The sequence below is a fragment of the Hyalella azteca genome, unplaced genomic scaffold (genome assembly GCF_000764305.2).
Source record: "Hyalella azteca isolate HAZT.00-mixed unplaced genomic scaffold, Hazt_2.0.2 contig1961, whole genome shotgun sequence".
Lineage (NCBI taxonomy): Eukaryota > Metazoa > Arthropoda > Malacostraca > Amphipoda > Hyalellidae > Hyalella > Hyalella azteca.
This window is the reverse complement of record NW_025932252.1, coordinates 1795-18172: the sequence shown is the minus strand read 5'-3', so window position 1 is coordinate 18172 and position 16378 is coordinate 1795. Positions and strand designations below refer to the sequence as shown.

Genomic DNA, 16378 nt, shown 5'->3' with positions numbered 1-16378 from the left:
GAATCCTCAAGGAGGACGGGCGGTCAAGCACAGCAGAATTGGAGCAGTGAGTTGCGAGTTCGAGCCCGCAACTAGCTGTAGATGTTCTGCGATGTTAAGAATCTGTGACAGGCCTAATAAACGCTATACTATTTAGCTAATCAATGCATTGAAATTGCAAAAATTTCATACTTGTATATGAAATCAATGCATTGCATTCCTGATATAAAAATTAATGATTATAAAATAGGTATTGAAACATCATTTAGATTTTGTAGACATATAATGGAATAGGCATTGAACGTAATGGTAAAAAATTCGGCGTTCCTTTGCTAGGGCGGGACTTTCAAACTTTGTAAACAGAGACTTGGTGCCACTTGCCAGCATGCCATGCAGATTGCAGCCAGGCTCAAAGTGCTGCAGGCGTTGTCGATCACGGTGAATGTAATAACTGTACCGTAGTTCAATGCTCGTGATTTACTTATCGGGAAGCTATACAAGTCAAGCTTTCTTTAACCGAGATTTTTTTCATAATATAACAAATTTCAATGTCTCAACATTCAACAATAAATATATTGTACCTACTTTTTTGTAAAAAACTTATTTTTGGTACCAACCTTCTTCCAGTTTTTCTGGAATAGCATACCGTAACCATGACAAATGACAATCAAATTCATTAAGTCCAATGCGGCAATGCCAACCACATACATAACGTTGAAAGAATATTCAGTTGACGATGATTCAACCAATGACGTTTAAAATAATGTTTGATGGTGTTAGGGTGTTTCTCGTAAAGAATAATCTGTTATTGGAGAGTGAGTCGTGAGACTTGTGGTCAGTCACTATGTCAACTTTGTCAGAATTGAATTAATTAAAAAAATATAACTCAGTACTCACTGCAGTGAGTGACAAAGAGGAAAGAGCGCATTTTCTTGTCGATGAAAACTTGAGGTCATGGACGGAGTACGGACAGACAGATGGACATGGCAAGCACAATAGTGCATTTTTTCCATAAATGAGAAAATGTGCTAAATATAGATAGAAAATACATCAATGCACAATTATGCACTTTTCATTTTCAGAGTGTTTGTGTTTGTGTAGGCTGTAGGTTAGGGTGGTAGGCTAGATGAAATGTGTAATATTTTTTTTATGTGAACGAAATAAGAAATTTTTACCTATTTATTTATAATTTAGGTAGGTATTGAAAAATTAGTAGTAGGTTATTGACTGTTCAATTGGTGGATTGGTGGTGGCTACTGTGGTCTGTGGCAGTACTGTCCTGGCAGCCCTGGCCACTGCTCAGTGCTCACTGTGCTCAGGGCCTCAGGCTGCCAGGCAGGTGAATGTAATCAAAATTATTTGTTGTTAATTGATTTTTTTATTAACTGGAGCCTTTGCTAACCAAGGTTCTACTGTAAATGCAATTTTAGGGGTCTCCCTTATTACCCTGTTTTGCAGAAATGGCCACCATTTTTTTTTTTTGAATAATATATGCAAATTCTGTCAAGTGTCCATCACGTTTTTAAGCCAACACTAGTGTGCAACTTTTATGTGAGTAAAATTTTTCAATATGACAAATATTTTTTCTGCTACAGACCATAGCAGAAGTACTTTTCCAAAATCTCACTTTTTACACTTTTTTCAGCAATTTTTTACATGTAATAAATGTATGATTTCTCAACTTGCTTTATGCTGCATAGAATGATAGATAGTAAAAATGTTGAACTTAACACCACTATTTTTAGTTTTGCAATATTCTAATTAGTTTAGCTGATACAACATTTCTGCAAAATGTTGGAAGACTGTCCCTTATAACCCCACCCATCCCTTTTTACCCTGTTTGACGGTATACCCACAGTTTATACAAAGTCCCAAAAGAATTACTAGAATTTGAAACAAGAACCAACACCAGGAGCCATGGCTATAAACTAAAAAAATTGCAATGTAATACTTCAATGTGGCAACATTTCTTCTCGCTTTGAGTCACCGACATGTGGAACAGCCTCCCTGAAAGCATTGTTGATGCTCCAAGGAATGAATGCCTTCAAAAACAGACTAGCACTAGACGAAGCTATGCAGGAGCATATGTTCAGTCTTGAAATGCCTAGCATCTTATGAGCCTTGCAATAAGTCCAGCAGCCATCTCAATCAATTGTCAGTTATGGAAAGATTGGGTTCAAAAGGCTGAATTCATTTGTGGAATCAAGTCACAAAAATTACAAGAATCAGCAGCAGGCCATGGGCCTATTTCTTCAGCGCTGACATTTCTATTCTATTCTGTTCTATTGGTCATGGCTTAAAGAATTCTACTGTAGTTGTTGATTGGAGTTGTAAAGCAGATTTTCTTCAGTCTGGTTGGTTCATGAATATGGAAAAGAATAGGTCAATGGAATAGCCTAATTATTTGAAAACTTGGAGAAGTGACAGACAGTCTGACTCTGACATAACTCTTGTTCTGAAGTTGGGAGAAAATACAAACGTTATATATAGGTAAATATTTAGGAACAGAAAAACAAGGTTTCCTCTTCAATAATAATTTTCTGTCAAACAGGCTGAAATTTGTTCTATATATTTGAAGAAATCTAAGATATTTCTCAAACAATTGTCAAGTTGTCCAATCTATTTTTACAAATTCAAAATGAGCAAAAAGCCCAATGAAATGACCAGGGTCTTGGAATATCTAGAATTACAAAACAGACCCTATAGTCTCAATGATATATTTCTGAACCTCCACAAGGATATAGGAAAAACTGCACTTCAAAAATGCTTGGATCAACTAGTTGCTGTAAGTTGTTATTTGTATGTAAAACATTTACTTATTATTTTATGATTTGCATCACTCATTTAAGCTCAATTGAAACTTCCCTGACTTTGATTATGCTTTTTCATTTTTTCTTATATAATCTAGTTTCAATTCAAAACTCTTACTTGAATTAAATTATTAAAATCATTCATTTATATATTTATTTATTCTTGTATTAGTCATGTCTATATTTTTTGCATGACCAGATTTTTCAAACCTTACTAAAATTTCTGAATAGGAACTCCTTAGATTAAATAAAAAGTTTAATTAAATAGAAAGTTTTCAATAATTATTTCTATTTATCTTTCAGTCTGGTGAAGTGAAAGAAAAGCTCTATGGCAAACAAAAAGTTTATGTTGCTGACCAATCTCGTTTCCCTGCTGTGGATGAACAAGCTCTCAAGTAAGTTTATTCACCACCATTTTGTCATAGTACATATATTTGTTTGTTCTGTGTTCTATTTGCTTTGTATTGCTTATCATGGCTCTAGTGGCAAAATTGGGTAATTTATTTGTGAATTATAAATTGCATTTCATGGTATAAAATTTAAATTGATCTTATAACAATAAACATTACCAAGCTAGGTTATTAAATTTCAGAAATCATCATATTAAGTAATTATAAGCCACTGCTCCAGTTGTTAGAAAGGAATAACTGTAACAAAAATTATGTGCTTTAGTTGGCATGAAAAAAATGTTAAAATGCAATTTGTTTTGCTCCATGAAATTTTCTTACACATGTTTTCTCAGAGCTCTAGAGCAGAGGGTAGCAGAGCTGACAGAATCTGTAGATGGCCAGAAGCAGGCAGTGCAGCAGGCTGAGGCTGCTCTCAAAGCAATCTCTTCTACACTCACCACAAAAGAAGTTATTGCACAAATTTCACAGGTTCAGCCATAGTAATTTAAATAACGTGATGTAGGCATGCTGTATTTACTCAAAGTGCTTTTTAATTATTGCTGAATTATTTTAAAAATTATTAGTAAGTAATTGAAGATTATTTTGTTCTGATGCTCTGCTTTCAACTTCAATGATGAACACGTACATTAAATATCAGGCAATTTTTTAGCTGGAAGCATATTTTCCTGATGCGCAGTTGAGACAACAAAATGAGGCTATGGAAAGCCGACTCGTGCCTCTCAAGACCCAGCAGTCACCGATATCAAAGGAGGAGCGGCAACGGCTGGAGCGACGCCGCTCTGAGGCGGTCTTGCAGTGGCGCCGACGCAAGCGTATTGCCCGTGAAGTGCTCGATGCAATACTTGAAGGATATCCTAAATCTAAGAAAGAGCTATACGAAGATATTGGAATTGAGACTGACGAAGATTTAGGTGTTAAAATGCCCCAGTAAATGAGAACATTTGTGTCACTTCATAAGTATACATTTTTGGGCCGTCATTAGCTATTTACAAATGTTTCAGAGTTTTGGCTTGTACCACATTCATGTCAATGCGTTGTCAACCAAACATAATTTTGCAATATATTAACAGTAATTCGTATTTCAATCCGATTAAACAGCACAAATTCGTCATTAAATGCCGCATTCTAATTTTTAGGATTGCCTTCCCGCCGGAATTTGTTCTCGAAAGATGTAATTGAACTGTCATTTGTGCAAATTGCTGACTTGCTTCCTTTGTTGAGACTGTAGAGATTGTGGCTGAATAACTCGTGTATATATATCAGGCTTTTTGTGCACAAAAAAATTTGAAATAAGATTGAAACTATTCATTTATAGGTAGTGCAGCCGCTGAAATGACAAACGTGTGAAAGTTTCGGCCAACATTGGGAGATCAAAAAAATGGTACATCTTGCATTAACATGCATCAAACCGATGCTCTACCTACAAAAGCGTATATTAGAACCTCTTACTTTTGTGTTTTTCATTCATTTGAAGCAATTTTACATTGCGGAATGGTGCCAAGCTGTGTGTACCGATTAGTTTACTGCTATCAATATCGTCTCGTAAATCTGTAACTTCAAGTGAGGCCTGCATCGCAATGAAAGCTCTTTGTCGGCGCTCTCTAGGACTATAGGATGTGTACGTACCCTGCAAATATCTGCTTGCGAACGAAGCCGATGTTAGGAACTATCGCACGGCCTAAACATCTGTGGATGGTGATTATGATTACGTGCTAAATTTCATTTGATTTTGTTTTTCTTCGGGTGTTTTCTGAGCGCGAGATGCAATGTGTATAAAATCTTGAAGCAGGCTAAAAAAATTGTGTTACTTGGTGCATAAAATCGACATAATTGTTTGTCCCATTATGGTCATATCGCTGGCACAGGTCTGTCAGGCGGCAATATTAAGCGCAACCTGACTGATTAGATATTTCCACCTGAACCCTTCTAAGCAGTAGTCACTTAGTAGCATGAGTACGAAGACGCATTCGTGCTGTCCTCATTTCGTACAGACTCCTCTGGTTCATGGAAGTGTCCGGAGGCGCGTTTATGCGCCTCCGGACTTATAAAATATTTCTACCTAAACCTGAGTACATGGATTCGTTGACTAAGTGCGTGAGTGATGAGTAAGACACCATCTGTCCAGAGAACATATCTTGATACTGTGTGGGTATACACAAGACTTATATTAGTGGTATAGGGCTAAGATGTCGACCGTTAGGTCGGAGTAACTCTCACGAGAGTTACATTGCGGCGTGCTTGTTAGTTACTGGGGGCTATACTAAGGCTCCCAGACCAATTATATACCTCGTACCTCCGTCCACCGGGTTCTTGTCCTCGTGACACATATGCTATATAAGCTGTCGACTTAGCGTCTGAGTCAAGCTCTCGGTGACAGTGAACTCGGAGCTAATAAGTCTGCTGGTAAACACGTGAGGATTTGCGCCCACAAACTCCTCTCGGACAGGTCTGATGAAATTCTACGTAAGTTTCAGCAAGCCCATATCGAAGTAAGTAATTCGAAATCGCTCATATGATACAGGGTGATTCACGGAAACTTAATGTTTTGTATTTCGCGCCAAGCGTCCAAATATTTCCTTCCAGTGATGTGACTCCGAAATATACTCCGTGAATTTATGCTAGTACGACTCTGGGAGGAAAGGCTTTATATATCGCGATAATACCACACCCTGAACGTTGAATAGTGTTTTCTGAGTGTCTTATTTCAAACAACCACGGGTTAAAATGCCTGAAAATATTCAAGTGTATCGTCAAGTTAGAGAGAAAAATTCCCCTACCTCTTAAGTCAGTATTTACAAATTCGTAAGATTTTCTGCCCTCATTTACATTTTTGCCATTAATGTTAATGAATCGTTTGCGTGGGCCAATGTTCTACAACCAACATAGAAATAAAGTGTGAAGTCGAGCATCGGTGAGCCACATGTTTGAGTGAGCCTTGCTTGTCGCAATAGTCTTCTGCTGAATTCACGGGAAATGAATACAATAAAATGATTCCGCACTCATAATATCCGCGTAGTATGGGAACTGTATAGAAAAAATTAAGCACTATCAATATATTTTATTTTGAGGCAACGCAAAATTCTTCACGAGGAATTTAAACTAAAAATGTGATTTGTGAAAATAGTGTTTAGGAAAAAGTTTCGATATTCCAAAATGGATAACATAATGATTCGAGAGCAAGTCCCGGAGACCACGAAGCCGCCAATATTCATTAGAAGTAGGGAAATTACTGCACTAGTACGTGTATGCACGAAACGATGAACGACGAGTTGCAAACGATGACGCACGTAGGAGTTAAGTGACAATAAGTTATCGCGAACTGCAATGAACTTCACTTCTCGTTATTGGAAGATTGCAGATTGGTTATTGTTACCTCGTTATTAGGTTGTACATTGGAAATGATCATTGCTCATGGTTGTTCCGTCGTTATTGTAGACACGCAATAACAAATAAGAATCACACGGGAAATGTTTACGCAACTATGATTCGACAGAAATTCGAAATACGTTACGATGAAATCGACATATGATAAAATAATCTCGGAATTGAACTTACCCCAGAAAATAGAGGGAAGTTAGAGATATGAAATAACCGGAATTTTTTTATGGGGGGAATAGATGCAGAGGTCATAACAAAATATCGAATATTGTTCTGCACATTAGAATAGGAAATAAAGTGCGAGCGAAAAACTTATAATGGCGTACATAAATTCTAATCTATGAGTAATGAAAAAAAGTATTACAAATTTATGACAACTCGTCAAAATGGAAAACGTCGGAAAGTAGTTAAAATTGTCAGCTCTAATAACTGTATAATTTCGTCCAGTTGCATGATACGATTCAAGGTGGCTATTCAAGGTGTGGAACAGTTATTACTAGTTGAGTCTATAAAGGCAATTTCATTTAGAGGTCTGATCAAATTAAAATATCATGTACTAGTAAAAAACAACAATTATTGCCCCTATATTCACTACAAAAAAAGTCGCGTTTTGAATTTAAGGTTTTACATTGAAACTGATTGATGATCCACAATTTCAAGAAACCACCATTTTGATCAAACGTTTCTTAAAACCAAAAATTTCAAAGAGTAGCTTTACTTTTAATTTTTGCAGGAATAATAAATGAGACTCCAGTGACCCTTTACTAGCAGTTTTCAAGTCAGCTTCTGTCAATTCCCAAGATTCGTTCAAATTTGTAGTTTTTTCTTGGAGTAATTTCGATGCCATGTCGTCGATGACTTCCGTTGTCACTTCCACGGACAAAACTTTATCATCTTCAGGTAATATGACATCTGAACCCTTCACTTCATGGCTGGATATCTCGATCTCTTCCACGTCCACAGATCGCCTAGTGCCCTGCATGCGCGGCAGTTGTTGGTAAAGAAAGCAAATAGACCTAACGCTTTCTCCGATTGCTGGCTGTAAAATAAATATATTTATTTCGTTATTTTCAATGCGCCCGTTGGCAACAATGTCACCGTTAGGAACCGTATTTTTGGAGGTGTTTGGAAGAGCAGAGCAGCATTTGGAAACAGCTGCCAAAATTGAAATCCACTCACGCTGATTGTCGCTTCCTGAGCTTTCGTCGCCCAGCGCCAACACATCGGGGCAGAACTCAATCCACTGCTCTGTTAAGGGCAAGGGGCCTCGGTAGGAATTTCGTTTGAAAATTCTGTAACTGCTTCTTTTGCGACAATTGAATTGCTATTTTTATCATTATCGGCTTTCATGTACGAAATTATTCCACGCGAATTTTTTATTTGTAAATTTGTTTATATCATTATCATTGCTTTTCGCAATCAAATAATTTGGAAAAATAAGTATACATTATCATAGGTTCGGCCTAATATTATTGCCGTTGCAAGGCCTGATGAGAGAATTTTAATATTTCAATTTCATAGAATTCATAAACGTTCTGATAATAAGTGGTTTTTCATAATATATGTTACTATGAATTTTGTTATATACTATCAGCGTACATACGATGTTCATTTGGCGAGCAAAAACCACAAAACTTACCTAGGGATGAACGGGAGAATGTAGAAGTCGTTCCATCGACATCCGTGGTGGGCAGTGAGTTCGCGCATGAGCAGCACACAGCTACGGTGAACAGGAACAGCCGCGTCATCGGGTCAAACTTTGGCAGGCAAGAAGCAGTTAAGTCGAAGTGTGTGAATTACCTCGGCGAAGTGTGATCACGTCTGTTTATGTGAAACCATCAATTTTTAAAAGTTCGACATAAACAGATGTGATCCAAAATTTATAGAACTTACTTCGAACACCATTGTGAATTTTGGCACAATAATTTCGCCTTTGAACAAATTATTGTTCCAAAGGCTAGGCTAAGTCTGGCTTGTAGCTCTTTCTGGACTACTCAAAATTTTCACAGCTAGTTGGGGAGCGAACCCACGACTCACTACTCTAACCTAAGTGCTCATAATCACTTGCTACCTCGCTAAGGCAGCTGCAAAGATCGCTACGGTACTTAAGATATATTAGATGTTTTGCACAGTCATCCCATGCTTAGCGTTTATTTTTCTATAAAAAAATGCAGGGACTTAAAACAATTTTCTTCTTTCGGGTAAATACGATATCATAAATGAATAATATAGTCTCGGATATCTTATCAGGGAGTTTTCCAACTAAACATGGTTCGGCAACAGACTAAAAATGGCATAATCTTTAAATCCTACATAATAAACTATTCACGATGGTGGCATAACTATTTTTAATCATTCAGGAATACAACAAATATCGTAATCTCATATTAACGTATTCGAATGATAGTCTGACCTGTATTACCATAATACCTACTGATTTTGACGCGATGAAGAGCGAGTAGAAGATTGAACTACGGGTTAGGATATTGTGCGCCTCGTGCCAAGACTAAGAACACTCAACCCGGCTACGATGTCGCAGTTCTGTTATATGTCTCGGCTAAGATTTCTATTTATTCCCCAAGTCATCGATATAATTTAACGCAGTAAAAATGTCCGTTGTTCCAAAATTTCTAACCATTATATCTGACAGCAACTAAGTATTCCGTCTAAAATTTAGAACGAAAAATCACTTGAGCATTACAGGCATAGAAATCCTCAATCGATGCCAAAGCATCACTGATCCATCGAACAATTCAATGATCGAATCAAGCCAATAAAAAAGTCCTGCTTCTTTGAAGCCTCAGCAAAGTCATTTTCTAGAGCGTCAACATCGATTAGTCTTCAGCGCTAGCCAGGGGCAGTCAATCAACGAGAGAGGCCGCAGCCACGCTCAGCGAAATTTCTCGACGGTAATTGAGCTGAGGGTGTCATGCAACTGAGTCATCGTCGCATACATGCAGCAGCACCAGAAAGTTGGCCTACTTCAAAATTGTAAAGGCAAGTCTAAAAATAAAGGCGAGTGATAAGCCGAATATTTCAAATGGCCAGGATACGCTGAACTAATGTTTCTTACGATGAATGCGCTCACAGGATAGTACAGGGTTTGATATTTCCAAAGTATTTTTGCAATTTCGGTTAAATTTTTCTGTGCTCATCGAAAAGCTACAAAATGTTTTGAATTCCTAAGACACTTCTTGCCTTGAGAGGTTGAATCATTTCCTCCGATCATGCATGTTCAAAAATGTCCAGTAATTGATTCCTTGGAAATCTAAGATATATTAGGATTGGATGTTTTTTATAGATAAAACGTCACATGTCGTTATAAATCCTGCTCGAAAAGCTTCAATAATATCAGATCAGGATAGCTTCCCGCTACGTTTATAAGTAAAACTGCGAATAAAAGGTGCATTGTTAGCCTTTATTCAATGGAAGTAATGAAGAGTACTTTCTGCATATGCAAACATTGGCGGTACTTCCTTCATTCAAAATAGACACAAACAAATATTCCAGGGTGAAGACGGCACTGAAGGACGATTGTACGCGGGAGGAACAACTGAAGTTTTTCTTCCCTGAAGTTCTACTGGGAAGAATATATAACAAGAAGTAATAGATGATAACTAATATATATTTATTAGATAAATTAAGCTGCCATGAATTTGAGAAGCGGGAATACCGACAAACACGACAGAGATTTGAAATTTATTCATGTATCTATTTCTCATTTTAGAAAACGCAGAAGGTATTTAAAGCTTAGATCAAGTTTTTTGACTGAAAATAGAATAAAATTAGAGGTGGGTGAGAAATGAGCAAAAGAAGCTTGACAACTCATTTCGAAACGTTATATGAAGAATATGTTGAACATACGGACCTTGATGATTAATTAGGGTCTACAGTTTTTATACTTAGAGATAAGGTCGATAATTTAACAATTTCTGGAGAGTTAACTGATGGAGCCTTCTATTGAATAAATCTACCTTCGCTACAAAAATATCTTGAGGACAAACGGATAACTTTGCAGTAAATACCATGTGATTTCAACACTCTTTCTTCAAGCTTCTTACACGATTTTCAACAATGGTTAACCGTCTTAAGGTTAAACTAGTGCCATAATATTAGATTCTGAGGCAAATTTGAAACCCGAGAGTATAAATATTTGTATGTTACAATGGTTAATTGACGCACGAGGAACCAAGATGTTATCACAAGAAGTTCAATGTTGAGAATATGAAACGAACGCCAATCGCTTGCAGCTACGGCAGCACCTGCATCATGATGGGTCCCGACCCATCGCCTGTAGGCACATCACAGAAACACATCACAATATTGTAGCAATTAGAGAGAACAAAGGCGATAAATCTACCACTTAACCGATTGTTAAATGTTATTTTAATTGCAGTACAAACAACATCAACAAATTCAACATTTTTTTAATTGTGTGAAAATATCCTTACCGTTTATGGCTTCAAACTCATCCTGTGTGAGTTGGTTGCTCTGGCAGGTGTCCTGGGGCTCGAGCATGTCGCAAGCTTCGCACGCGATTAGCGAAGTCGACGAGGTGCATGGCGAACTCGAATAAGTGGATCCAGGAGAGGCACTGATTCTTGGCGAATTAAAATAATAATTTGGTCTAGGGGATCCAATTAAATTCTTATCCGAGAACGTTGGTAGGAAATAATCACCTCGAGTGGAGCAGTTACTGGGTATTAGGTGCTGACGACTAGATGGTCCATTCGTCTGAGACTGGGACGACAGCTGAGACTGCGCGATGCGCCGAGACGTAGCAAATGAAGATGAGGTCGTAGAAATCTCGGGAGCTGTTATTTGGTTTCGTGAACCCTCTCCACCATTGAATGAAAATGAATCATTTCGAGAAGGCGTAAGCTTTGAGCGAGTTTGACTAGGAGCGACTATAGGTAAGGAATCAGTTGCATGAGGTACATAAGCTTCGGTGTTGCCACTGAAATATTTGCAGCGGCCATTCGATCCGCACAAGCTTCCACAAAGACAACTCGATTGCTTTGCATGAGTGGTAGGACAGTGATAACTAAATCCAGTGTTTTGCACAGATAATTGATCTGCGCAAATTTCTTCATTGATTAAGCCATCACTCACATTTGAGCACTTAAACTGATGATCATCGTGAATGGCAACGAATCCGTTAGAAAGGCTATGATTCATGATCAAATTTGAACTCGCCCCATTGAACGCATCAAAGTTTTTAAATGAATTCGAGAAAACGTTTTCTGATGATGCTAAATAGGGCTGTGGACTAGGAAGTGAAAGATGATCACAGTTATTTCCCCAGTTGTCTTTTGGGGGGTCGTTATAGTTTTGACCATCCCCAATTTCGTCACGACATTCGGAATTTAATTGAGAACTATTATTGCTTCCAAGCACGATTGGTAGCTCCCGAACAGCAGCCTCATATTCAACAGGAAAGTCTATTTGGTCAGCAACGAAATCCATAGAAACAGTTCCATCTAGTGGATGAGAATTACCAGCCGATCCACATTCTATCAAATCGATAGGGACGTTACTGAAGTCAGACGAGTATCTATAGTTTTGAACTGTGTGATTTTCAATTCCATTTGGAAAGCTAGCAGCTGTCTCAACGCGAGTGCAGCCGCTCGAGCTAGAATTCACGACGTTAGAAGCCAGGCTACCTTGAGTCTCAAGCGTCTGTGAGCTCTTTAGCTCGCAATTCAATGTATTTTCATCCTGATTCGAGTCGCGATGATCGTTTCGAGCACGATTCTCAAAAGAGCGACGTACTGGCGCAGGTAGGAGCGGTTCATCCTGCTGAAAAATACAAATGATTTAAATTTCAATGTTGAAAATGAAGCTTCCATATAAAACCTTGAAGGACATTCTACATCAGAGAATTTGCTGTCTTCAAACAAATGTGGCTTTCAATGAGAGTGGGACATGCTAGGTACCTGTTGATAAATTTGCAGGATCATCCTGCCTGCAGGAGTCCAGTGTAGAGTCTTATTACAGAGTAAGCTCGACCTAGTTGCATGGTCTTGAGAGCACAGAACACGCAGAGCAGTAGCGCCTAGAAAACAGTTAAAGAAAAAATTATACAGATATCTGTTGTAAATGTAAGTTACAAATAACAATGTCAGGTTTGGGATCACATAATCTAAAAAAATTGTCACAACATAAAAAAAAATCAGTTAGCCTATGGGAAAAACCTTTACAGGATCAATAGCTATGCTGAGAGCCAATACAAGGGGAAATCTCTCTGGTGTAACAAACGCTTCCATAGATAACTTAACTAGGAGGCTTTCTAGCAGTGATGCTTGAAACTTCCACCAGAAGAATTTTAATAAAGAACATCATGGTCCATAATGAATATTGCCCTTTGCTAATAACTCTTTAGTGAAGGGCAACAAGCTATGCAGTAGGTACTTTGATATATTGTGCACAAAAATAATTTTAAAAATGAGTTGGAGGGAAACTAATTTGTAAGAGTTAACATAGAACAAGTCATAGGCTCAAGCTGTGCCGTACCTTCACTGTTGGCAGGAAATCCATCCATCATATCAAGCAGGAGCGCAAATGCATCTGCAGAAAAAAAAAGGTTTGCAGAATGAAGCCATAACAGCGAATTTATTTCATTTCAGTAGCATGACTGATTTACGGTATACCATCAAATCCTTATGCTGCTTCAGTCAATTAGAATATCTTACCATTTTCTTCCAGTAAATCATCAAATGGATTTGTATGATTTTCCCTTCCATTTCTCGCCTGCACAATAATGAATACTTTTAATTGTGTGGTTTAAAAAATTTTTATTGTGTAATGGCATCTATTACATGCCTTGAATATTACATCTGTTCTTCATTGAGAATGAAACTGATATGAAAACAATATAATTTCAGTAAACTAAGCCAACTTGGGTAGCTCTTTATTTCACCAACTTACTGTCTCTTTAGGAGGAACTTTCTCAAAGAATACTGGGAGGGTTTCCTTGTCAGTGTGAAGAGGCCCTGATTTATGATGGTGCTCATTTATTTTAATTGAATGATTAGTAGAACTTTGAACACTGCAGTCAAGTTGAGTGGGTGATGATCTCTGAAAACGAGCTGGGAGAGATTGTTCATTTATGCAAATGGTTTGGCAGTCATGTCCAGGTTCATGCAGAATTGTTCTACTACTTGGTGCACTTGGAAGCTGATCTGCAGGCCATAAAGCTGTGGATTTATTTGCACTTTGGCAGAAATTTTCATTTGCATGTTCATAAACTTGTGTAAAATTATATTTTTCTGGAATGCTGCATGTAAGAGGTTTTTGAATTTTCTGTTCATTAGAAGGGAATTCAAATTTTTCAATGAATTTTTCTTGAGAATTTTTCGCCACTTGCACAATAGTTTTTATCTCTTGTCTCTTTTTCCATTCAGAATACTTCACTTGTGATCTTAAGGCTTCTTCTTGAGAAGATTGCTTTAGTCGAGTGCTTTCAATTTTTTTCTCTTCTAGTAGCTTCTTCTTGACTTGAAGTAATTTTTCATCATATAAAAGAGGATTTTGTTGAATTGAATTTGCTTTGGCATGTTTTTCCTCAAGTTTTGCCAGCTGAAACTGCTTGAGAGCCGTTTTTAATTTCAGATCTTCTGGTGTATTGGTCTTTCTGAATCTTTTATTAGTGAAATTTTTAGAAGAAGAAAAGCTTGATTTGTTCTGATTATGCAAAATGCTTTTCATTGAGCTTCGATCTAATCCTATAATTCTCCTTCTTACCATCGACTGGATGGTTTCTTTCTGCTCAGCAGGCAAAACTGGAGCTGGAGCTGCTGTTCCTGACAGCCTAGTTAGAAGAAGATCTTTGACATAAGTTGATTGATTACACATTTCAATTAATGAAATGATAACTATTAACTGAGTAGCAAAAAATAATTTTAACTTGACTTTGTGTCTTCACAACCTTAGATATAAAAAAGTAAGCCCCTGAAAGAGACTAAGAGAGGACTTGTGAGCTTGTTAAACTATTAGCAGCAAAGACAAAATTATGAACAAAAATAATAATACCATCAAATGCAGTAATAAGGGACAGGCCAGGTAAATTGGGACAGTCATCTCATATTTTGTAGAAATGTTTTAACAGCTAAACCAATCAAAATATTGCAAACCTAAAAATAGTGGCATAAAGTTAAACATTTTTACTATCTATGTAGCATAAAGCAAGTTAGGAAATCATACATTTACTACCTTTAAAAAATCCCTGAAAAAGTGTGAAAAGTGCGATTTTGAAAAAGTACCTCTGCTAAGGTCTGCAGCAAAAGAAAAAAATATTTGCTGTATTGAAAAATTTTACTTACATAAAAGTTGCACACAGCTGTTGGCTAAAAATGCAATTAACTGAATTTGCCTATCTCATTAAAAAAAATTGTGGCCATTTCTTCTTTGGACCCCCCAGGTCCAAAGGGTAATAAGGGACACCCCCTAAAAACGCCAGCAAAGGCTCAAGTTAGCCAAAAAATCAATTAAGAAAAAAAAATTTTGATGACATTCACCTTGCTTAGCAAAAACAATTTCACTGAACGAAAAATTAATGCATCATCAGCCATCACAAAATTGTGCATAGAATGTCATAGATGGAATTGTGCACAGGGCAACATGGAGTGAAAAGTAATTAACCAAGAATATGATTTATTTCTCCAATAAATATGATGGTTGTCACTAAAATATTCCTTTCTGTTTCATGTATGTTTTAACGATCTTTTTTTGTTATAGTGAATTCACTTGACCCAATTAAAATGGTGAGAAATTACAAGCCATGTTGTAAGCTTACAGATACAGAAGAAATGCTACATGGCTGCTGATAGGAAGCTTGCAGTGGACAAGGTTGTTGTAAATGCACAATGGCATGCATGTACATGGATATGGTAATATCACATCAATAATACAATAATGTATGGATATGGTAATATGATATCAATAAAGGAAAAATAAGTAAAAATTACAGAAAATTAATTTATTCTACATCTACATCATCTATAAAGGAAGAGGAGGACTTCAGAGTAATGTTAGTAATGGATGAGTACACTTTGCATGCTTCAAACGTTTTAAAATGGAGTTTTATTTCAAGTGTCCGTAATTACCCTGTTGCTAGGGGTAATTCGGGATGCTTTTATTTTGCATCTGGTACTGTCAACCAGGGCTACTCAGGACTGGCGGGGCAACTCGGGACGCACCTCTGACACGTCGTAAAACAGTCATAGTAGCGAAACTAATTGGAATATTGCTAAACTAAATATAGTGGCCTTAACAACAACATTTTTCCTATCTATGTAGTATAAAGGAAGTCGAAAATACGACATTTACTAGCTTTGAAAAATTCCTGAAAAAAATGGTGAAAAATGCTATTTTGAAAAGTTACTTCTGCTAAGGTCTGTAGCAAAAAAAATATTTGCCATATTAAAAAATTTTACTTACATAAAAGCTGCACCCAGATGTGGGCTTGAAAACGTAATTGACAGATTTTGCCTGTCTCATTACAAAAAAAAATGGCGGCCATTTCCGCACGGCGGGGCTACTCGGGACACCCCCCCCCCGGGGCTATTCGGGACACCCTGGAAAGCACACTTACAGTAGAACCTCAGTTAGCAAAGGCTCCAGTTAAGAAAAAAATTGATTAAAAACAAAGAATATTGATTACATTTACCTCGCTGAGCGAAAAAAAAAGTTCACTTATCGTCTCACAAATTACAAGCCGTCCTGTAAGCTTACAGATACAGAAAAAATGCTATGATGCTGCTGATATGAAGCTTGCAGTGGACAAGGTTGTTGTAAATGCTC

At 37.2% G+C, this 16378-nt stretch overlaps 2 protein-coding genes across 3 annotated transcripts; one reads left to right on the top strand and one right to left on the bottom strand.

Annotated features, from left to right (window-relative positions):
• Positions 1-2532: 2532 nt before the first annotated feature.
• On the top strand, positions 2533-6114 carry LOC108667323 (homologous-pairing protein 2 homolog). Its single transcript, XM_018154339.2, has 4 exons — positions 2533-2764; positions 3093-3184; positions 3532-3667; positions 3876-6114. Exons 1-4 carry the CDS (start codon positions 2618-2620, stop codon positions 4128-4130), a joined length of 630 nt encoding a protein of 209 aa, XP_018009828.1. The 5' UTR covers positions 2533-2617; the 3' UTR covers positions 4131-6114.
• A 3862-nt stretch (positions 6115-9976) lies between these two features.
• Positions 9977-14533, bottom strand: LOC108667322. 2 transcript variants are annotated; one of them, XM_018154337.2, is made up of 6 exons: positions 13505-14533; positions 13270-13327; positions 13091-13144; positions 12514-12632; positions 11029-12376; positions 9977-10868 (listed from the first exon to the last, which is right to left on the bottom strand). In XM_018154337.2, exons 1-6 carry the CDS (start codon positions 14429-14431, stop codon positions 10828-10830), a joined length of 2547 nt encoding a protein of 848 aa, XP_018009826.1. In that variant the 5' UTR covers positions 14432-14533; the 3' UTR covers positions 9977-10827. The 2 variants fall into 2 exon arrangements, with proteins under 2 accessions (XP_018009826.1, XP_047740651.1); XM_047884695.1 differs by having other exon boundaries at positions 11029-12373.
• Between the last annotated feature and the right edge of the window lie 1845 nt (positions 14534-16378).